This window comes from Mus caroli, chromosome 3 (assembly GCF_900094665.2).
Source record: "Mus caroli chromosome 3, CAROLI_EIJ_v1.1, whole genome shotgun sequence".
Lineage (NCBI taxonomy): Eukaryota > Metazoa > Chordata > Mammalia > Rodentia > Muridae > Mus > Mus caroli.
The window spans coordinates 11,651,416-11,676,273 of record NC_034572.1 but is presented as its reverse complement, the minus strand read 5'-3'; the positions used below and the strand labels follow the sequence as shown (position 1 = coordinate 11,676,273).

The following is a 24,858-nucleotide window of genomic DNA, read 5'->3' as shown; positions in this document are numbered from 1 at the left end:
CAGCCGCCCGCGCTGAGGCCGGCCTGGGCAGCAGCCCGGACAACCGGGACCCGCGGCGCCGTTACGGAGCTAGCGGCGGCTAGAGGAGCCGCGCCGCACGCGAGGGTGGAGCTCTGCAGCTCCGGCCTTCGCCGAGCCGGGGCCCTGCTCCCTCACCTGATCCACGCTAGTGGCTGACATTCTTCACCGTAACCCGAGAGGAACCGCCGCCGCCGCCGCCGCCGCCGCCGCCGCCTGGGCCTCGCCGAGAGCACTCACAGCAGTCGACTACCGCCCTCGCGAAGCTCTGCTCCGGCCTCCGCCGCCGCCGCTCTCGCAGGCTCCAGGGAGAGGGCTCACGCTCGGGAGTCGCGGAAGGGGCCCGAGCTCGCCGCCTGCACACTGCTCGTCCCCGCTCGTCCTCCGATCCTCGGGCCCACAATGGCGGACAGGCGCCTCAGCCCCACTTCCGCTCCGGGCCGTCCTGACCTTCCGCTATCCAGTCTGACGTCCACGCACACCTCGCAGTTCCTCCCCCACTCCCGCCACGGCCTCGGGCTCCGCCCCCGCCGTGCGCGTCATCGGAGAGGGGAGGGGGGCAGAGACCCGGAGGCGCAGCTGTACTTTAGACGCATGCGCGGTACCGTGAGCGTTGGGCTCGGGCGTTGTTAGCCTGGAGGCTACAGAAGCCGTCCAGCAGCGCCTTGTCGGCTCAGCCACCACCGGGCGTGCGTGCGGGGTGCAGGAGCACGCTCTCAATTAATGCTTTCTAACTCTCTGCTGGGATTGGGTTGGTTTTTATTGAATAAAATAGCCTTCGGAGAGAGAAACAGTTGCAAGACTGGTGCCCCCCCACCCCCCCGAAAAAAGAAAATAATGTTAAAATGTCCCTAGAAACTGGTAATGTTACTTTCTTACCTGTTGGCAAAAACAAAGAAAGTCAGTCCAATTGTAATTTTGGCATTTTTATTGAATTTCCTTCCCAAGTAAGATTTCTTTACAGGTGTGGTGTAGTGCGGACTCCTAACCAAATCCTTTCAAAACCTCCCAGTTTAAGTGCTAACCTATGAAGCAGGAAATTAGGAAAATCACAGTTTTCTGTATGTAGTACCACAATATTTTAGAATCACTGTATCAAGATCGCTTCTCATGCAAATCCTCAAAAGGCAACTTTAGGTGTGGTCAACCCAAATCCCTTTCTCTTGTGTTCCTTCTGTTCGGACCCTGAGTTGCAAATCGGTCCATTTCCCAAGGTCCCCCTTATTCTACATTGCTCTGCCTAGCTCCCACTCCCAAAAACATTTTTGGTTTTCAAAGAGTTTGTCGGAAGAGGAATTGAGGCTGGAAAATTGAAAGTACATAGCGAAAACTAATAGAAAAGGCTTGCAGGCCTTGACTTTACTCCTGTCTGAGAAGCTTGGCTTTGGAATCCCACGAATCTCAGTTTGAATTCTTACCTAGCAATGATTAGTTTATAACCTTGGAGAGGTCTCTGAACCTAAACCTTGGCGTCACGAGTAAACTAAGGCCTGACATACATAATCAGTGGCAGGAGTAGGCTTCCCACAGTCGTGGCCTTGTACAGCCACTTCTTGTTTCTTCACTGAGTGAGTCCCAGCATCAAAACTGTAACTCAGTGAGTACTCATGAAATGTCAGGCAATATAATTGATTAAACAGTCACAGTATCTTGTGTGATAACTGCTGTTACAAAAATTGAAGGCTGGGTGAGGGAGCACATACCTTTAAACTCAGCACTTGAGGGTGGATCTCTGTGAGTTTGAGGCTATCCTGATGTATATAATGAGTTCCAGGACAGCCAAGGCTATGTTTCAAAAATAAAAAAAAATTTAAAAATTAAAAAAACTCACTATGTAGCCCAGGCTGGCCTCGAACTCAGAAATTGGCCTCTCTGCCTCTGCCTCTGCCTCTGCCTCTGCCTCTGCCTCTGCCTCTGCCTCTGCCTCTGCCTCTGCCTCTGCCTCTGCCTCTGCCTCTGCCTCTGCCTCTGCCTCTGCCTCTGCCTCTGCCTCTGCCTCCAAAGTGCTGGGATTAAAGGTATGCACCACCTCTGCCCCGCTCCATAGTAAGTTTAAGAAATAGTCCAAGGCCAGCAAAATGGCTGGGCAGATAAGGGCACTTACACCAAAAACTGACAACATGAGTTCTATACCTGGAACCCACATGATAGGAGCGAACCACTCCTGAAAATGTTTTTCTGATCCCCATGTGTGTGCCCCCTGAGATCACCTCTAGAACACTCCATCAGTGCTGCAGAGGTGGCTGTTCTCCTTCCAACCATCATCACAACCCCACCACACAAAAAGGAAAGAGGAAAGAGCAGGACAGGCAGGGAGAGCAGAGTGCTCTCTTGGGATATTTCATAGCAATTTTATTTCCCACACCTGTCTACCTCCTACTAACTACAACATTGTTCTCTGAAAATTCTTGGTTGCAAGGAAACTGAAACATGTATTGTGAAATGTATGTTCAACTGAGGATCAAGAAAGTTACCACCCAGGAAGAATAATAGACGACAAGAGAGACATAACAAGTAATGACCTGTCGGCAAAACTCTTTCCCAAATTCACTCTGCTATCTGGTAGTATCTAAATTTTTCTTTGAAACTTTTTCCAGTATTTAAACTAAGAATTTTAAGATTCTGTATTACCTTCAAGTGACAGTAGATGAGCCAAGCACAGATAGGTTATAGGACTGAATGATGCATTTGAAATGTAAGATATCTAAATGCTGTATATAAGGTAAAACTAATAGTTAACAGAATTGGATACAGAGAAATACTTTTTAAAATGTTGTTTTGAAATGGGCCTCTGTCCCAAGCATTCTTGTAGTTATTGAAAGGAAATTTATAAAGGCAAGAAAAAGGCAGAAGAAATCATGTAGCCTTGGGTTTACTTTAGATGGTGTCTCTCAAGTATGATTCTTGTCTCTTGGGAAAACTACAGCTTTTCCCTAGAACTTGTTATAAAAGCAGACTCTAGACATTGGCTAAATTTACTAAATTAAAACGTATCTAGTTTGAAACAGTATATATTTTTAGAAAGAAAAAAGCATGTTTATTTTGAAGTAATATTAGATTTACAGAAATGTTACAAAGATGTTATCTACAGTTCCTGCACATCTCTTGCTCATCTTCCCCTAATGTTCTTGTCTTACACAACTACCCTACAATAAAAGCAATGAGGAACTTGCCTGCAAGTTGACGGACTCCAGCTCCACACTGCTGAAATTTCCCTACTTTTCACACTCGTGTTCCTTTTCTATTTCAGAATACCATGTTACACTTCAATTTCATGTTTCCTTTGTAAGGTCCACAAAAATCACTGAAGGAAGACCCCAGATCCAGATAGTATGCAAATACAAAGAGTGTTTATTCTTCAGAAACATCTAGCATGCAAGGGTTACCATTGTTTCCAAATATCAATACCCACAGAGACATTGGAGTTCCTTTTATAAACATGACTGCTTAGTTGCTCCTGAGATAACAGCAGACTTCTAAAACTTAGGGCATATTCCAGGAGGTTACAGAAACCATTAACCCAAGGTCATAAAGAAGATATATACCACAGGACCCCAAGTCCAAAAAGAGGAGATAAAATATTGACTAGTTTGTCTAAACAAAACTTCAAGGACAGCTTAGCTATAGTCTTAAACTTTTCTATGACTCTGTAAGATAGTAACAAATGGTCAAAGTGAAGCCAGATAATTGTTCCTAGTGTATATGCATATAAGCATTCTCTATTATAACCTCTTATTCAATTTATGACTGAATTTATGGGCAGAATTGTAGTTTTTTTCATCATGTGAATGCATGCTCTTTGAGTCTTACAAGTACTGAGAACAAAGGGCAGAGATAAGTCCCCTTCTCCTGAGAGTTAAACTTACAGAAGCACAGTTCCCTGCCTTTACCTAGCCTTCCAAGGTGTCACTTTGAGATGCTAACTGGAGCCAGCCTTAAAGCAATCCAGTCAGGGGAATGAGCTGTCGACCTGCAGAAGCAGAGTGAGTACCTTTCACCCAGGATAGACAGCAAATGATCCATGGCCTAGTCTCTAAATGGGATATGAAAAATGAACTCCACACCTATACCTTGTGAAATTCATCCATTGTTACATCCAAAAGTGCCCACTGAGACCACCACTCACAGATGCAGTAGGCAGGAGTGCTTTTATTTTGAGAAAGCAATAAGCTTTCTACTAGCATGGTGACCCCAGACAAAGGAGCACAAGTCTCTTTTGGGAAACTCCAGGAATTTTAGTGAAGGTTAGATAACCTAAGACTTCATTGTTAGGTGCTAGAGGAGTTACATGGGTTGGTTTCCGATTGGCTGCTAAATGTTCGTTTTTACTATATTTGGTGAGGCCTTGAGGAAATTCCAGGAATTCAGCTCTGAGCTTATCCTCCCTTTGTCCATAATCAATGATTAACAGCCCATTGCCAGCAGCTCCTTCTGAGGGGCCCAATCTACTTCTGTGGGAAACTGGTGCTTTATTTCCCCAAGGTTTTAAATGTTTTAGGGGCCAGTCACCATGACAGTTTCCATCCTGCCTAGTTTTGGGATAATGAATACATACAAATTATAAGACAGCATTGAGTAAAGCTTCTTCACGGGACCCAAAAATCATGCTGAAAATACAAATGGAGCTGTGGATACTTTACTTTCTTCAGTACCAAATGGTTTTTCTTACTTCCTGGATATTATGACAAAATAAAATAAAATTCCACAATCTCGTTTAATTAACATAAAAACAAAAATTTCCAGAGCTTTAATTCTGACCTGTATGGAACCATGCAAAATGATGCTAACTAGAATTTCTTTCCATTTTTCTGTTTGTTTTGAGATACAGTCTCATCCAGGCTGGCTTCCTCCAAGTCATGATCTTACTGACACAGCCTCCTAAATGCTAGAATTACAGGTGTACTCCCCCCCTCGACTTAGTTGGCCTTAGTTCTTACTTCTATCAAGTTTTGTATCATTAAACATTGATGAGGGTAGATATCAGTGATTGTTTCCAAGCAAATCAATCAGGCCTGAAGTTCTTTACTGCCCTGAAGTGAATAACTTAAACTTCCCAAAATAGGAGCATGTTTTCATTTCCCATCCCTAACTGACAGGACAGCATTTCCAAAATGAGCACAAAGAGTAAACAGGTTATCAGAGCCAGGTAAATGTTTTATTTCTTGCAAAGCAAAGCTACACAGTTAGAAATTCCTCCTCCAGGCAATGCCAGTGTCCCTCTCTCACAAAAGTCCCAACTGAGGCTTGCCTACTTCCCACAGAGTCTAATAGCCAACATTCAGTTCACAGTACCTCTCCTCCTCAGGGCAACCATTGGCTTGGTGCCTTGCAGCTGTGACTGTCACACACTAGCCTTTGACTAGTCCTCAATCTACTATATCTGACTGTACCGAAGGAGTCCATCCCTATTTCCCACTAGCTGGTGTGGAAAAGAGCAGAATGAGCAACCAAATGAAGTCCAGCATGGAGTTGACTCTAGATCTCTGTGGTGAAAGAGATCTAGAGTCTAGATCTCTCTGGGTCTGTGCTGGCTAATTTTAAGACAATTTGACACAAGCTGGAGACATCTAAGAGGAGGGAACCTCAATTAAGAAAATGTCTAAAAGATCAGACTGTAGGCAAGTCTGTAGGGCATTTTCTTTATTACTTATTGATGTGGAAAGACCAAGACCATTATAGGTGGGGTCACCTCTGGGCTGCTGGTCCTTGGTTCTACAAGAATGTAGGCTGAGCAAGTCATGGGGAGTAAGCCAGAAACCAGTATTCCTCTATTACCTCTTCATTAGTTCCTGCCTCCAGGCTCCTGCCCTGTTTGAGTTCTTGTCTCAACTTCCTTTGTGATGAATTGTGATGTGGAGGCATAAACCAAATAACCCCTTTCCTCTCCAAGTTACCTTGGTGATGGGGCTTCATCACACCAATAATAACTGTACTAGCACTAAGTCCATGATAGGAACTTGAACCTCAGCAACCTGCCTGTGATGAATTCATCTAGAGTGATTTCTACTCAAGACAGCAGTCTCTACTCAAATGCCACCCCATAGGCTCTGACATAGCCTGGAAGCTTCTCCAGTCTGCTTTCCAACCCCAACCCCAACCCCAACCCCAACCCCAACCCCCAGCCCCACCCATAGCTTTTCTCATCTGACACCACACAGGTGCTCTCAGATGTTCCATTTTCTAAAATCTGGGGATTCTTTTCACTAGTCAACCACCCTGGGTGTGAGCCCATAGTCCTGACTATAAAGACTATAGGAAATGTGACACAGAGAGCTTAGGAATGTACCAAAGCCCAAAGCACAGGCCATGTAATATCTACTCAGCCTAATCCACAAATTTCCTCCCACTAAACAGGTTTCATTCTGCCATTTGGGGCTACTAACATTACTTTTCTATTATTTTGCCACCCTGGCTCTGCCTTCCAAGGAAAGCCAAATTCCCAGAAGAGAGGGATTAGGGGAATTAGAGAGGAAATGACATTGGCTATGAATTAATTATTGTTGAATCCAGGCAAATGTTCCCTAAAAGATGAATTATATTATTCTGCTACTGCTATTTATTACTAATAATAAATTCTAATTTATCTATTGAAAATTCTCCACAATAGATGTATTTTAAAATAATTGGGTTATAAAAATAAGACTACAGTCTGATGTGGCTAGTCACTGGTTAGATTCTATATATAAAGTCAACTCAAGTGCTGAATTAACTGTTTTGGGACCAACTTTCCCAAGTGTAACACAAGGTTATATTCCCTCAAGCCTTGAGTCACATTTTCATCAGCAGATCAATTATGTAGCCTTGTTTTGACAATACTTGTGCCTAAGGGCACTTTGTTTAATATAAACTGTTGATTCATTAACCTTAAACTCAAAGACAACAGCACAGTGACACCTCTCCTAGTAAAGTTATTCTAGTACACTTTTTTTTTCTGTAAGGTGTAACACAGTATCTTGCAGGGGGGTACACTAAGTTTCAGCAATAGGTGTGGCAGTCATTTCAAACAATGAAATCAGCATGGGAAAGTTTAGATGTGTGAAATATAGTTTCAAAAGAAAGCTTGTTTACAGTGTAAGTTCTGAAACAAGAGGGCAGAATATAACCAGGCTTACATCTTCTGGGACCAAACCCTTCTTCTAGCAATGCAAATCCATTTTCTGTCCTGCATATCCATATGGCTATGACCAAGAAAGTGGGTTCAGATACAAATAAGGTCTACAAATACCTTATTAGTAGGCATATTTATAAATACAATGTCAGCAAACAGTCTCAGAACATTATTAATTGAGCAAGTTTTCCTTCTTGTTTATGAAGACAATACTAAATTACCTAGGGATGGTTAAGGGTTATTTACTATCTATTGACAATTTCACACATATACAATGTATTTTGGTCATTTCCATCCCGCATTGTCCTCTCTGATTTCTTTCTCACTCCTGCTGAACCCTTTCTTTATCTTAACAATTCCTCCTCCTATCTTCAGGTCTTTTGGTTGTTGGTTTGTATTGATGAATAACTGAATTTAATTATTGTTGCTAAGAGTATGGAGTGGGGGGTGGGTCCTAAGCCGTATTGCACCCAGTAGACCACAGCACTTTATAGTGCTTTCCCATCCTTCACATCTTACATTCTTTCTGATACCTCTTTCGTGATGCTTTCTGAATTTTAAAGGGTATGATATAGATGACATATTTAGGGATAAGGATTCAATGGCCACTTCTTTGTAACATGTTGAGTAGTTACAAGTTTTGGCATTGGCTGTCACACACTGCAAAGACAATCTTCTCTGGCTAAGGCTGAAAATAGTACTAATCTGTAAATATAAAACAAATATGTAGTAAAAACCATTTGACATCATATCGCTTGGAGTCTGGGAATTGCCAGTCAAACCCTATGTACACTAATCTCAGTTAAGTAAGAATAGTTTATTGAATGCACACCATATTACTAGATGTCTAGGACCACAAGAAGGAAAAACGTAACTGTGGAACGAGTCTGTCTTCAGGGCAGGCTTTTCAAATGAAAATGAAAAATCAGGTTCAAACCTTCAAAGGCAAACAATGAAGTGGTACAATATTTTTGGCTAACTAAAGAAGGTATTATCAGCTAACCTTTAAGCTGATTGGTCCTGAATGGTAGGCAGGTGGTTATGGGAATTTCAATACATTGAGTTAACAGGGTACAAGTGTCTCAACCTTAACTTTTTGGCTTGTTAGAAACATTTTTTTTTTCAGTGTCAGCTATGGATAATTACATCTGGAAAGTAGAGTGTGAGAACCTGAATTTAATTTCATCTTATGAGAAAAATGGAGACTGAATACAAAATGGCTACAGGTATGTTAAAAGTAACAGGAATCAACATCCCCCTCTTGAGCTTATACTTTAGAGTCAAATCATTTACTCCATGTAGTTCTTTAAAGAATCGTATTGATATCTTACGATCCTGGGTTTAACTGGAGAGATCCTTTTCCAGATGAAAGCCATGAGGACACTGATAAGATATGGCCCACAAGTTAAAAAGGGCAGTAATATACACAGGGGGCCTACCAAGGCAGTAATCAGAGACGTTAACAAAGGAGACCAACTGAATAACCTTCCAAACCATTTTCTATCTTTTGTCTTTCTTCTTCTCCATTGAGAAGGTTAGTTTTCACTTCAGTCAATGTGTCCCTAATTACCCTAGAATGATTGACATATAAACAACATTGTTCCCGTAGAGTCATATGTAATCTTCCTTCCTTGAGGAACAGTAAGTCTAATGCTCAATGGTTTTATAGAACCATCTCAGCTAAAGAGTTCACCTGTTGTTCAAAAATGAGCTAGCTGAATGTGATTGAGCAGATCTTTGTCCACCTGCTCATTTAACAGCCTGAAATTCTGTTGCCCTGTAACTAGAGCACCAGTCCCTATTGCTACTGACCCTGTAATGCCCATCCCAGTTAACACTGGCATTAAAATGGGTACAACTCTTCCAGATCAAGGGCTAGGATGCAGGCCCTTGCGATTCTGCCTTATTGTCCCACCATATGTTACTACATGTATAAGCACATATAATTCAGGCTTTTGCTTGTTTGTGAAATGAGTTAATGATAAACAAGAAGAAAGGCTAAATGCATTTAGGTGCTGCTAGGAGGTTAGTTTTTTATAGTGTTGACTAAAGGGGTCCCATGTAACAAAAGGGGGCTCAGGGACCATAAAAGGAGGGACTATGAGAATATAGCATGTCCTAAGAAACACGGGGGGGGGGGCTGATATTTGACCCCATGCCATAAAAGGTTACAATACTTACTTTTGTCACAGATCTAGGTTTTGAGATTTGTGCCAGAGGTCTTACGGGGTTTGGGACCTTAGGTTTCACCAATCCCTGGATTGTAAAAAGCACTCCAGGGTCTGGTCCCATCACATAAATCCTGAATCCCTAGGTACATCCAACCTCCCAATCAGCATAGGGAGAAAAGCGTCTCAAAATTTGAGAGTTCTACTTTCCATCCTGGGGCCCAGGTTTCACATCCTCAAGGGCATCTTCTGTTTCTCAGAGGGAAAGATGAACTCTTAGGATAGAGGGGGAATTGACCAGCATTAGGGAAAGGCCTGTTAGTTGTGTAAGGACAGAAATGGATCCTTTGTGGCTGTGCCTTTTAACACTTTAGTGGAACTAGTGATGTTTAACACCCTGTTATTGGGGCCCTGAAATCTCTGGATGGTGACCATCATTCCAGGGTCCTTCTTAGTGTATAACTGCAGAGTCCCCACATCTTCCTTGTATCCCATACAATGGAAACAAGCAGAATATAGCATTGCTGATGCCCACCAACTACAGTCTGGCTAGCAACATCAGTCACCCACAGTGCTTTTATTAGGGCAGGAATGGCAGAGGCAGGGGTGATGGTACGCAGCATGGGCTATGGTGGCCAGCGATGTAACTAAGCCCATGTCTGCCAAATGAGGGTTGGCTACGTTTATCTGTGAAGTGAATGCCCCTTTCTGGTGCTATCAGACCAAAAGTGTTTATCATACCATTTGTCCTTTGTCTAAGTGAGGACAAAACTTCTTCCTCTTCCAGGTAGTTGTAATGACCATTTTCATAGGGCTTATAATTGATTTCAACAGGTGGCAACACATTCTTTGTTTTACTGTATTATCCCCCATTTTATTTATCTTGATTTTAATTCGAATGGGCTTGAGTTTTTCCCAGTTTTTTTTTTTTTTTTTAAGAGTGGCTTTCAAAGCCAGGCAGTGGTGGTGCGTGCCTTTAATCCCAGCACTCGGGAGGCAGAGGCAGGTGGATTTCTGAGTTCGAGGCCAGCCTGGTCTACAGAGTGAGTTACAGGACAGCCAGGGCTACACAGAGAAACCCTGTCTCGAAAAAAAAAGAACCAAAAAAACAAACAAAACAAACAAACAAAAAGAATGGCTTTCAACCCTTTGTAACTAAATATCATTATCCTGATAGTTATCCAGGGTGCTAATGTACATAGCTCCGTATAACAAAAATGTACATATCTTGTCCCCCACAATCCGGGTCTCCATTTGAGGGACAGGTATATCAAATGTGAGGGTGGGGGAACCATATGCAGTGATATTAGTAATTAGGCTCCCATCCATAGTTCTAAAGACCATATGTGTTAGCCTTTGCATGTACTTCAGTAGCCCAAGGCAACATAAAGAGAAAATGTGTCCAGAGTTTTTTACCAGTCTGAATTTATTGGGTCCTGTGGGTGTTGTTGGATGACCCATTGCTAGTCTGGGTCCTGATGTTCCCATCCCATTTCATGGCTGTCTGGGTGGTAAGGATCACAGAGAGGGGCCCTTTTTCATTTAGGCCCAGGTTGCTTTCCTTTTTAGTTAGCATTTCAGCCTGTAAGATGGGACAACAGACACCATATCTTTCTTCTGTAACTGATCCCTACTGACATTAGGACATTGTCAAAAGGGGCCCAGGAAGGCAGAAAATTTTGAGAACTGACAGGTGTATTTAACTGGAGTCAATTTAATCTGTGACAGGTGGACAAATCTTATGATGTTTTGATTTCCTGAAAATAATGTGAACTTTAGTTTACAAAAAGATAGACATCAGTTTTATCACAGCATTGAAATCAGTATTTTAGACAAAGTAGTTAAGAGGTGTCTGTAAGACAACAGGAGTAGATGCGTGTCTTTGAGACCAGTAATAGCTATAGTTTTGGATTAAAAGGCACGGAATATTTTTTCCTTCAGTCCAGAGGGCTAGATATTCAGATTGAACAAAAAATTTTAGCATAATCAGATGCACCTTTAAATCTATACTCAGAAGACAACCATTGTAAGTGCTCCATCCATTTATCAAAACTTCATTGTTATAATTTTAAGCTTTGAAATATATATTTCTTATAGCTCTATAATTTGTATTTATATTATAAAATATCTTCTTAGACCCTCCAATCTTAAACATCTTTTTCGATCCTCAGATATTAAATAAATTTTTTTCTATCTAAGTCTTTACCATGAGACATAAGCAACCCAGTATTGATAGCAATCAGTTAATATGAAGACTGTGAGCAAGAAAAATCTTTTTGCCCTTTTTAGCATGAGACCTAGTAGTTCTAATTAACTAATGATTTGACTAATGAACTAGCACAGTGGTGGATTACCTTGAGATAAGGAGCTAGTTGCTTGTTTTCTAACTGTCAAGCTACAATTAGCTTAGCCATCACTGTGATCATGGAGCTGAAGAAGGATAAATTAAAATGATAGAGACTAGCCCATACTTTATTATCCAGACAGTTATTCCAGAGTCCTGTGTCTCTATAGCACCAAGAGCAGAGGTGAGTTTTGGCCATCATGCCCAGGTGAAGAGACTTTTTCCTGTGGAGGAAAGATGGAAGAGACTGACCTCACCTTGTCTTGACAATGTGTGGCAATCAATTTTCCAGTTGTCCTGTTTGTCCATAGTTCATAGTTGACATTAAAGCAGTTGTGGCCAGTAGTTATTGTACCATAATCCAGGAGGTGCCCTTTGTCATTTTACCCATATCTTCTAGGAGACCTTGGGGGAGGGTCACTGTTAGGATTCAGGAATTTCTGACTGTCATGTTTAACCACATTAATGCCACATTCAGCAGATCTCTGACTAGTTTGAGGGCTACCTGTACTACCTACCTAGTTAAACCACCTTGTCTGTTTTTAGTTGTCTGCTCTAAACTGTACCTTGTGAACATAAGACAGGAGACTAAATAAAGCTTTAAGTTTGAAATTAACTGTGCCAGTACTTAGCATGACTTTAAATATATTTCTGAATATATTGAAGGATTTGATCATTCACAAGTTTATTGACTATCAATCCCTGTTAGGCTTGAACCTTAAAAATTACAGTTTTGAATTGAAGATGTTTAATATCAAAATAAAACTTTTTAAGCCATAAACACACTCCATAAAGAGATTGGGAACACTTCTGTCTTTTATCTGACAGAACATAACAGAACACACCAGTTTCCTGTGGGTTTAGTTTAAGCTGAAACCAGTGTCAGGACAGGAAAACGTTAATAAGTTGGGAAAAATGGTAAGCATCTTGTTTGAAAGAGTTTGTCTGCTCCTTGGGCATGCTCGATCATTGCTGGAGCTCAGGCAAACTGAATAGCCACTGGTTCTTAACCTTTTTAATGCTATAAACCTCTAAAAAATTTTAAATAACAGATTTCTTAATTTTTATTCCTGGCATCATTAAGGTAATTTACAGAGCAATATATGCCTGATATAATAAAAAGAAAAGGACAAAGGTACAACATATTAAAAATTCCTCAGGAATGTATATCTAGTTGACATCATGTTGCATTAATTAGCAGCTGTAGTTTTTACAAATTATGGTATGACAGTCGTGAACAAGAATGGCTTCCTGATTAAGGAGCAGAAACTTTCATGACAATGGATCATCATTCCTTCTATGGAAGATTTTTACAGTCCCTCTAATGCATTTGGAATGACTGTCTCAAAGTAATAGTCAGCTTTCTTGACAACTCCTTATTCGCCCTCTTGCAAGAATGTAGCCCGTTTTTGTTTTATTTTAAAAACCTTCTGCTACCATATCCATCACTTCCATGATCAGATCCATAGCCATCACCATGGGGACTGCCTGAGTTCCTTCCACCAAGATTGCCCCCCTTTGTGCATCCATAATTTGATTGCTGTTGTTCATTATAGCTTTCTAAAGTCATTAGAGTTTCTATCATCATTATAGTTATTTTCAATAAATCATCATATATTAATAAAGGCATTTCAATAAAACATTTAACAATGTTTAACAATGTTTAAATATTTAACATTTAACAAAAACATTTAACATTTAACAATGTCCCATGGCTTTATATATTTAACTATAATCATTAAAACTTCCTTTAGGCTTTTTTGGAATGGGGACAGCAGAGGGGTAAGATATAACTGCTAGAGTTTCTCCGTATCATGGCAGACCTGCAAGGATTCACCACCGGAGTGCCCCGGACTGGACTTATTCAGCCCCTCAATCCGCGGGAGAATTCAGGGTCCCAGTTCTCAGGTAGGCAAGGAGTCGGCTGGGTGACAATCAGACACGAACACCGAGAGAGTACTGTATCTGAATGTAATTTCTCAAAGCGAGCATCAGACTTCTATTACAGAAGAAAACAAAGAAGTTAGGTGATACATCAGCCAAGGTACATTGAAGTTATCTGACACAAAACAGAGAAATGCATACATAAAGATTGGCAGAAACTAGGCAGTGGGTACAACTGAGATAAAATGTGGCCCTTTCTAAAGTCAGCCATACTAGGAGCCAGGTGAGGATTTCATACCCTACTCACAATTTATGCTATTCCTCTGAGCCTTGTGAAAGCTTGCACCAGGGGATTCTGCTCTTAGTTCCTCCTTAAATCACAACCCTCCTTCCTAGGCCATTGTAAATTCCTGCATATGGGAGTGACTTGGCTGTAATTCTAAATTTACTTTGTAGAACTTTCCTTGAGATTTCTAGCTCTTACCCAGTAAACTGCAATGTCTGATTTCTTTCACTATCTATCAATACTGGAGGCATTATGTCTGAATAAGTAGCATTACCTATAATACAACACCTACTATCCCAGGACATATCTGGAGTATTCCTGCTATGGAATACCAAGGTTCCAGGAGACTTTTTGCCTCAGGACTGTGTCCAAGCTTTTGGGCTTGCTACACAGACTTCATTGGAGTGGGTGTGGTACTGGAGGAATCAGATTTTAACAAGGTGTTGTGCCCAGAGATTGAGTTACCATAGTTTCTGAAAAAAGAGAAAAAAAGGGGGGGGGGGAGGGGATTCAGCAAGCTGGGTGGAGACGTTTCAGGAGCTCAGGGCCAAAGAGTCTCCATGAGATAAAAACAGGTTGGCCATTGCCCACCAGTGCATAGCCAGCCAGGTCACCGAGGCTGAGAGTTGCCAGCAATAGGGTGGGAACGTGCAACGTGCAGTGCAGACTTGATTTCTTTTCTTTTTTCTTTTCTTTCTTTTTCTTTTTCTTTTTCTTTTTTCTTTTCTTTTCTTTTTTGGTTATTGGAGACAGGCTTTCTCTATATAGCCCTGGCTGTCCTGGAACTCACTCTGTAGACCACGCTGGCCTTGAACTCAGAAATCTGCCTGCCTCTGCCTTCCAAGTGCTGAATTAAAGGCGAGCATCACCACTGCCCAGTCTGTTCGATTTTTTAAAATATTTCCCACAACAGTTGGCAAACCACGTGATGGGAAAGAATCTACAAGAAATTTATTAGCCTGAGAGAGTTTTGTTTTATTTTTCTCTTTTTAAGTGAGCAGTACCGAGAGGAGTCACGTGAGAGGAATCACGTGGACTCAAGCACAGGAATTGAAACAAACAACTGGCAGGCTCTTAGGTCCCCTGCTGTGGGAAATGCAACCTGCTCATGGAGGTTGCCTACTTCTTGGGGCAGAGATTGATTGAACTGTGGATTTATAAAATTGGGATTATTTGCTTTTAGGATAGATTTATGGAAAGATTTTTTCTGAATCACGTGGGGGAATTTCTCCTGCGGTTTGGAACTAGGATAGGGAAAATTAGTCACTGACTTCAAGGAGAGAGAACAGGGAACAGGTATTAATAAAATAAATGTTTGTGGCTCCTGGCAGAGAACAGATATAACAAGTTGGCTGCCCTAGGCAGAGAGCCGAACCATAAGATGGTCTAAAATAGCTTTACTTGCCTCGCAGGATACTCATATTCTGTCTAGTGTGGGCTCCACCAGAATACTGGGTTTTACTGGCAACGTAGGAAACGACTAAGTATAGGCACATAGAGTATTTTAATTTACTTCACTTGTTTTGGGTTGTTTTAATTTGAACTAGGATAGGGAATATTAGTCACCAACTCCAGAGTAGAGAGTGCAGTGATAATCATTGCCTGCTTTGAACAGGTATTAGTTATCTATGTTTGTGGCTTCAGGTTGGAGAGTTCGACAGACAGATATTATATAGGTATTAATAAAATATGTCTGTGGCTCTGGGAAGAGAGCCAAACAGAAAGAGGGTATAGATTGTTTATCCAGCCACAGGAAACTCATATTCTCTTAATGTGGGCTCCAGTAGTATCTTGAGTGTCTTTTCCTGCTTGGCAAGATAGGAAAGGCCTAGTATAGACACATACACTATCTTAGTTTACTTCATTTGTTTAGATTGCTTTGATTTTCAGAATGGGTGTGATTTTGAGTTTTGTGGTTATGTTATTCCTCTGGGGGAGAGGTCTAAATAAAGGGTTTTCTGATTACTGGCTCAAGGATGTGCTGATTTGGGAAAAAGATTTTGTCTTGGTGTTTTTTAAAAAGTGATTAAGGTATTTGCACCTTCCAGAGCTATATGGATCAGATTTAATAGAGGGAGACCCCTGAAGAACTAGATTCCAGAGAATCAAGTGAAAAGGTTATCTTGACGATACTAAAATACTGTTTAGAGATTTGTATATTACAGAATATACAGCCTTGGTCAGTATCTGCTTGAATTCCGGATGTCTTGGACTTTCAGCCAGATCCAGTCAAGACACAGACATCAGAGACTAAATCAATTGCTGGTGTGGCCTTCTTAAGGCCAACCAACTCTATTTTTCCTACCCTTTTCCCACCCTTAAAAATATCTCAACACTCATATTCAGCTTGAAGAAGTTATGAAGAGCCATTGCCCCAGTTCCCTGGGCTTTGGGGCTGAAGGGGATTTATATTATATGTTGTCTTTCTAGGGAATGTAGAAATGGTCATAATTAGAACAGGGAGGAATAGCTAGAATTGACTGCATAGACATAATCTCATTTTGTATAAATCTTTTTAATTGTTACTAAGTTGAAGTCATAGAAGTACAGGACTTAAATCCAGTCCTTCTGTAACTGTTATTACAAACTGATCTGAGATGATTAAGCCTGTGAGTTAAAGGTCAAATAGAAAATCCATGGCTCTGAGTTTATCGTTAGGGTGATTTCAGAGATTTTAATTAAAAATAACTGAGAGTAGTTAATGGAGAACAGTCCAGATGTTTTTATATAGATAGTTGGATTTCAAAAATGTCATAAATCCACAGAGTGTGACAGTTAATGTTATTTAGTCACTTGTTGTTGAGACAAATCTGCTCCTAACTGCTTCCCATTCATGGATTCAAAGAAGCAACTCTACCTCCAGGTGAAGTGTACATTGTGGCTAGGTCATCACTGGGCAGAAAATTGCCAATCTTTCCTGCAGACCTGTACTGTTCTTGAAAGGACACAATTTACAGGTTAGGACAGTTTAGTTTTGCTGAGACAGAATAGGCTAGTCCTTAATATTCCTGTATCTTTAAGGTCTGTCAGATGATCCTGGGCCAGAAGGCTCAAGACATGTTCCATCTTCCTGACTTACTGGGGATGTATGGGTAGGCAGCTGTCTCTACAATTTGTCTCAGTTGTGGAAGAGGTGTTAGGCTTTCTATATATTTTCAGTTAATGTTGGTCATTCTCGGATTTCTGATGGGGTTGAAAAACTACTTATATTCTCATAGCCAACCCAGGCTATTTACTTTGAGAGAATAGATTTGAGAGGATGATTTTTCAAGATGTCATACTATCTAAAGCCAGAACATAAGTCTAGGTAGAATTATAAGTCTTAATTTAGGGTAGATGACAATGTGCTATCTTAATGACATAAATGATGTACTGGGTGTTAGGTCTGTCTTATACTTTATAGATTACAAAATGGTAATACTTGTACTCTATTTATATTTGAGAGAAAGGTTTTGTTTTTTATTAGAACAGAAAGGGAAAAGTGTTTTTCTTGTGAACTAATCCTCTAATGAATAAAGGAGTCAATCACTGGGGAAAAAAGTTCCTTTTGTAATATCAAAATAAAGTAACTATTTTATGAATGAAGTCATAGAGCATAATAATAACTTTAGAAGACAAAACCAAGTTTTTAACAGTTCAGATAATCAGTGTCTCTAAAGTCAATCATCAGTGCATGATTTTCATGTTTCAAAGTTTGGCTACCAGTTCTTGTTCACGAATGCATAACTGTGCAGCGTTGATACCTCACTAAAGAAAAGGTTTACATCCTATCTTTTAAAGTCTGCTTTCTAGGACAGGAATTACTTAAAATATTATCCCAATTTAAAAGTTTCTTTAGAGACATGTTTCCCTGGGTTGGCTCATGCCCTATATTTTTTTGTCCAGAATGTCTTTAACCCTGAGATAGTTGTCTTTAAGCCAACTTTCTATTACCCATGTTATAGACTTTTAATAATATACCAGAGACCTACCTGGCCTTGCGATATGCTGAGGTGGGACACAGAGTTGGACAAAGGCTAAGAGACTGATGATCTCTGGCATTGAAACTCTCTGAATTGTACTAGGGGCTTTTAGAAAATTAACAGTCTCTTGCTTATTTTGTGGCTGAAAACTGCTGGCTTTGACCATCAACATATGTGATACAATAATGAGGAATTAGGTAAAGGATTTCTTCTCTGTTGAGCCAGTCAGGAGCTCCTCCCTGCACAGGCTCCCTAAATCTTTGTGAACTAGAGAGGAAAGAAAGTGTCACTTATACAGAAAACACACCCACCAGATGCAGAGAAAAAAATGGCTACACCCATACATCATAAATTATAAAGCAAAATTTTATAACCAAGGCCTACAAAACAATGCATTTAAGACCATTCAGAAATAAAAATGTAGTGGCCATATACATTTATAAATTTAAAACAGACAGACCAAATTTTAATTTCAAGGGAGGAACACTTTGCTACCTGTTGAATCCATTTCTCATGAGCATAGAATTTTTGTACTGTCATCAACTTTCTTACCAGAGAAACTAAGATGCTGCTGCTGCCCCTGGCTTGCTGCCAGCTTGATCCAGGCAGGAAGCAGGGCTTCTCCAGCAGCGATAGACTCCTATCTTCAGTTACCAATTTACCTTAATTCAGGTGCGTTTTCTTAAAAAATTCTTCAAATAAGTTAAAACTAAGCCAATGGATGAATGGCCAGCAGATGATGTTTTAACTATTTTTTCCCCTCTGAATATGAAACATAGAGCAACAATCAAGTAATACCAGGAAACTTCAAACCTAAACAGACAGACATGGATAGACCTGCATGCCAAGAACAAACAATATAATTAGGGGAATGCCAGAAAGGGAAACAAATCAGATGTCCCAGCAAAAGGATCCAGATGTCCCACAAAACGGACCAAGAACTAGAACCAGGAGTTACCTCAGTGAGAACCAGAGAGGGAACAGGTTGTCTCCTGACCTCACCTTGACTGTAGGAGATTTCACTGTGTCCAGCCCTCCTCCTCTGGATCTCCAAAAGTTTAGAACAACCAGAAATAAAACCAAATCAAGAAAAAGAAATGTGCAAGTACAAGAAACATTATCTCCTCACAGAGGGTGTGGGTTTGGTGGCATTTATTAGCAATAACTAAGGGGTGCTCAAGGGTAAGAGACATTACCCACCAACACAAGAACTGTTGCAGTCTAGGAATTGCCACTCAAACCATACATACATCAATCTCAACTAAGCAGAATAGTTTATTGAAAACACACCATAATACTGGATATTCAAGACGACAAGAAGGAAAAATTTAACTGTGGCATCAGGTTGTCCTCGGGGCAGGCTTTTTAATAGAAAAACCAGGTTCAAACCTTTGAAGGCACAAAGTGAAGTGGTACCATATTTTTGGCTAACTAGAGAAAGTATTATCAGCTAATCTTTAAGCTGATTGGTCCTGAGTGAAGAAAGAAGGGTGGTTGACAGGTGGTTAACAGGGGAATTTCAGAACATTGAGATAACAGGGTATAAGTGCATCAACCATAACTTCCTGGCTTTTTAGAAGCAGTGTTTCTGTGTCAGCTATGGATAATTACTTCTGGGAAGTAGAGTATGAGAACCTGAACTTAATTTCACCTTATGAGTAAAATGTGCACTGAACACAAAATGTCTACCGTTATGTTAAAAGGAGCAGGCCTCAACAATACCTGTTTTGCAAAATTATAGTAAATTACTCCCTGGGGCCTATAAGGTCCCCAGTCAACAGGTTTGACTAAGTTTACTATACCAAACAGGAATTCTCTCTCATGAAACAGGCTTCAGATACAACCATAAAGATGTTGGCTACCCCTGAAACCATCAGACCAGTGGCATTCTTGCCTTGTATCACTCACAAGGTTCCTAAATGGCTAAAACCACTGACAACTCCTCCTTTTCAGCCTGCATAGCTTCTTCTGGCACTATGAAAGTTAGCCCATTTTCAGGGCCCTCCCTCACATATAAATGATTAAAGGGCAATGGTATTTTCATTAGATATACACACACAGGATATTTCAGTAGAACTTTAAAAAAATCATATTCTTTTTTTTTTTTTTTTTTGGTTTTTCGAGACAGGGTTTCTCTGTGTAGCCCTGGCTGTCCTGACACTCACTTTGTAGACCAGGCTGACCTCGAACTCAGAAATCCACCTGCCTCTGCCTCCCGAGTGCTGGGATTAAAGGCGTGCACCACCACGCCCGGCTAAAAAAATCATATTCTTAATTAACTTACAACTTAGTAGGTTTCTATATGACCTTTCATGCATCTTTGTGATAAAATACCACAACTAATACAGAGCTTACTTCTCTAGCCAAACACAGCAAGCAGAGAGATACACTAGGGCCAGGTCTGGAATGACTGTGGAAAGGATGGAGTGACATGATTCTGTCCCCTGGAGCAGAACCAACAGAGCATGGGTCTCCGCAAGTACCAACAGTTGCTATGGGTGTAAGGCTTGTTTGTATGATAATGTATATATTTTACTTTATGTTCTGCCTTTGGGGAATGTTCTCCCTGCCAAGGTGATGACTCTATGTAATCAGGAACAGCAGGATTCCAGGAAGTGAGAATGTATATGGAGCTCCTCAGCAAAATGGTAACACTTTGACCTTCAGACCAGCCCTTAAGGCTGTGGAAAACTCTGAAAATATAAGTTCAAGCATACATAAATCAGGGTGATAACTTCTTTACAGGACCTCTCAATTATGAAAAATATAAGAATGCAATATGAGCTATATGAGGGACTTCATGGACCTGAAATAACAGAAGCAGCTACACTAATGAGCCAGCTTTCTCAGAAAAATATTAAGAAGGGTGATAAATAGATTTATGGAGTGGTAATCTCTGGGCAAGAGCCCACTGACCTAAGCATACTGTTTATGTTTGCATTTGAACAAGGGATTGTTTGGACTTTTAATTTGGAGTGAACTACAATGCAGAAATGGAAGGCACACTTGTGATTCAGATCATGAAGCTGGAAGGCACAGGCTTTTGATGTAGATTTTGAAGCATAGTGGCTTTTAAAGCTTAGGCCCCGGCATGGGGGTATATACCTTTAATCCCATGAGGTAAAGGCAAGCAGATTTCTGAGCTGAAGTCCAGCATGGGACAAAGCAAGTGAAGAAAAGCTTGGGTCCTGGAGTGTTGGTGTCTATCTTTAATCCCAGAATTCAGGAGGCAGAGCCATTAGAATTTCTGAGTTCAAAGCCTATCTACAGAGCAAGTTCTAGGATACCCAAACTTAGGCTGAGTTGGAAAACAGAAAGCTGGTGATAATGTAATATAACAATGAGACCATGATCCAGCTCCAGCAAGCAGCACTTTTTTCAGCTTCAGTCACATGCATGTGGCTCATAAATACTGTCCTTAGAGAAAAGGGGCTAAGGTGATAAAATTCTGATTCATGGGATAATCACAAGAGAACCTAGGGTAACTGATTGAATTCATATGTAATTATTAAGGTCGTATTTTATGCAAAATAAAAGACTGGGCTTTGGTCTGCAAGGGAGAGTGGTTTGTAGCAGAGAGTAATCTTGAGCAGAACACAGAGCTGTCAGCTTGCATCCATCACAGACTCTGAGTCATTTCTTCTGCTGCTCCCAAATATCCCTTCCTCAGGACCCTCGCCCAAGCTGAGGCACAGTAGGTTCAACTATAGTCTTTTTGAAACTTCAATGCCTGTCACCAGTGACCCATACCCTTTAGCAAGACCACACCTCATAACCCTCCCAGAATAGTTTCACTAACTAGTGATCAAGCATTCAAATAGGCACATTGGGTGGTCATTCTCATTCAAACCACCACACAATGTTCAGTTTGGATATAGCCCCATTTCCATTTTTCCTTAAATATCTTTATTTCCAGTATTTTTCTCCTTTACCTTCATATCACATGTATTGAAAGAAAGATGAAATTTCAAGACCTGTAAGTCATATAAAGTACTCAGAAATTGCTAGTTGTTTGTGAGCCTAGAGGCTGCCTGGGGCTGAGAACAAAGAAAAACAAAACCCAGCATGCCCCATAGTTAAAACATTCCTGGGAGCAGCTTGACCATAAAAGTTAAAGAGGAATGTGAGGATATAACAAGGCTATCTGAACTGAGTCAACAACTCACAGAACTCTAACACCCTGACCTGCACGTATTCTTTTGCTGATGTTTGAATAAGCCAATAGTGTGTCGCTATGCTGAATTCCCCACCCCTAAGCCCTTTACCCCATAAAAACCCCTAGCTCAGGGTCAAATCCACTGTCTCCTGCGTGAGATACGTTTCAACCCGGAGCTCCGCCATTAAACTGCCTCGTGTGTTTACAGCAAGAAGGATTCTCATGTTTCTTTGGGTTCTCTCTCTCTCTCTCTCTCTCTCTCTCTCTCTCTCTCTCCCCTAGAGTGGGGGTCCCCAAAAGGGGGTCTTACAGTATCACATGTATTCTATCTTCTCTTCCTGAAGGTTTCTCTGACTCATCTGCTCAAACTCGACCTTGATCATGAACACCTAGTGGTTCCTTTCTCCACCATATGTACACCTCATGTGCCTCGGTCCACCAAACCTGGACTGTGGTCTCTACTGGAACGGAGACAAGGTCACCTCCCTGATGGCCTCCAAACCCCTTTAAAAAATGGTGACCTGACCTCACTTTCGACCTGTGCCAACTGGCAGCAGGACTTGAATCATGGGACATACCCACTGGTGGTAGTGCTGGTGGAAGCAAACTGCCTGTGTGGAAAAGAGAGGGCCACAGGCTGCGGGAGGGTTGATAGGATTTGCTTTCCCCGCAGGAAGTTATCACCTGCGTGAGACCCCCCATTTACGTTTACCCTTGGGATGGAAGAAGCCGAGCAGAAGTTCACTGGTTTGGGGGCCAAGAACAATTTTATTGCCTGACCTGAGGATGCAAGAGAGACACCTACTGGAAGCCTCCTCCTCCTCCTGGGATTTGATCATGGTAAAAAGAAATTATATGATTGGGGGACCCTATGGGGGGTAACAGGGGTATTGGGACACCCCTTGTGCAAATGCCACCTGTAACCCCATAGTGATCAAATCCACTCAAAAAGGTAAAGAAGCCACAGGATGGTTAAAGGGAAAGACCTGGGCACTTAGGTTGTACAAACTGGGATATGATGATGGCCAAGGTGAGAGAAGGGCTAGCCAAGCAGAAGAGAGAAAGAGAACAGTCAGGGCTGGTTCGAATCTTGGTTTAACTCCTCCCCTTGGATAACCACCCTCATATCCACCCCTGATTGTTCTCCTGCTATTGTTGACCTTTGGACCCTGAATATTGAACATTTGGACCCTGCATATTGGACCCTGCATTTTTATAAACCGTCATAAAAGCCTTCATAAAAGAGAGAATAGGATCCAGTGCTAATGATATGAGACCCTGTACTGGCTAGTTTTGTGTCAATTTGACACAGCTGGACTTATCACAGAGAAAGGAGATTCAGTTGAGGAGATGCCTCCATGAGAACTAACTGTAAGGCATTTTCTCAATTAATATTCAAGGGGGAAAGGCCCCTTTTGGGTGTGACCATATCTGGGCTGGTAGTCTTGGGTTCTATAAGAGAGCAGGCTGAGCAAGCCAGTAAAGAACATCCCTCCATGGCCTCTGCATCAGCTCCTGCTTTCTGACCTGCTTGAGTTCCAGTCCTGACTTTCTTTGGTGATGAACAACAGTATGGAAGTGTAAGCAGAATAAACCCTTTCCTCCCCAACTTGCTTCTTGGTCATGATGTTTGTGCAGGAATAGAAACCCTGACTAAGACAGACCCTGAGGACAGGACCTGAAGAATATGAGTTAGTTATTCAAGATCCAAGAGTGTAGCTTCAGGATTGGAACTTGTACAAGAAAAGGGGGGAATGAAGGACCCTAAGGGCTTTTGCCAGTCCTACACCCTCCTTACAGCTTCCCCCTCTTGCCTGGGGTCAAGGTTAGGACAAGTTCCATTCTACAGGAACATTCTTGAGTAAAAAATTCTCAGAAAAAAAACTGCAGAATGTACTAACTAGTAGTCACTTGACCCTCTGGAAAATCCCAGGTAGAGTTCAAATGCATGTCATGATCTTCCCATGCTTGCTAGCCAATAGACTTAAAGGTCAATATGCTTAGTCAAGTTTGAACTGTAACCTTGCTGATGTAACATGTGCCCCTAAAAAATATAAAAACTGCTTGTAATAGTCATTTGTAGTCACCATCTAGTCTCTTCCCTTGAGAGACTAATTGGATGTCAACTTCTTGGTTTTGCATTGAAAAAAAAAAAGAAGTTAGACTGTAGAAAACCAAATAATCCAATTAAAAATGGGCTATGAAGCTAAACAAACAGATTTCTCAATGGAGAAATCTCAAATAGCCAAGAAACATCTAAAGAAATGTTCAACATTCCTAGTCATCAGGGAAATGCAAATCAAAACAACCCTGAGAAAGGTAGAAACCTTATACCAATCAGAATGGCTAAGATCAAACTAAGGCAAGAATGTAGAGAAAGAGGAACACTCCACCATTGCTGGTGGGATTGCAAACTGGTACAACCACTTTGGGTATCAATCAGATGGTTCCTCAGAAAATTGGAATAGATCTACCTGAAGACTCAGCTGTATTACTCCTGGGCATACACCCGAAAGATGCTCCACCATATCACAAGGACACTTGCTCCCTTATATTTATAGTGGCTTTATTTGTAATAGCTAAAAGCTGGAAACCCAGATGTGGTACATTCTCACAATGGAATACTGCTCAGATATTAAAAACAACATTACAAATTTTGCAGACAAATGGATAGAACTAGAAAATATCATCCTGAGTGAGCAGACCCAAAAGGACATGCATGGTATCTACTCACTAATAAGTGAATATTAGCCAAAAAGTACACATTACTTATGATACAATTCACAAACCATATGAAGCTTATCATAAAGGAAGGCCCAAGTATTGATGATTCAACAGACATAAGAGGTTCAGTATCAACATTGTAAAAAGATCAACAGTCACAGCATTTAAAAGCAAAATGTTCTCACTACAAGGTTTTCATTTTAAATAA

At 41.1% G+C, this 24,858-nt stretch overlaps 1 protein-coding gene across 4 annotated transcripts in view; it reads right to left on the bottom strand.

Annotated features, from left to right (window-relative positions):
• Nucleotides 1-516, bottom strand: part of Ythdf3 (YTH N6-methyladenosine RNA binding protein 3) — a 29,742-nt gene extending 29,226 nt beyond the window's left edge. For 3 of the 4 annotated variants that reach the window (XM_021157369.2, XM_021157368.2, XM_021157370.2), the window contains exon 1: nucleotides 157-516. Coding sequence is in view for 2 of the 4 variants with exons in the window: in XM_021157368.2 (XP_021013027.1) it covers nucleotides 157-180 (24 nt within the window). In the remaining 2 variants the exon portion in view is untranslated. The remainder of the gene's footprint in view (nucleotides 1-156) is intronic. The other variant, XM_021157366.2, reaches the window with a different exon arrangement.
• Nucleotides 517-24,858: the final 24,342 nt, after the last annotated feature.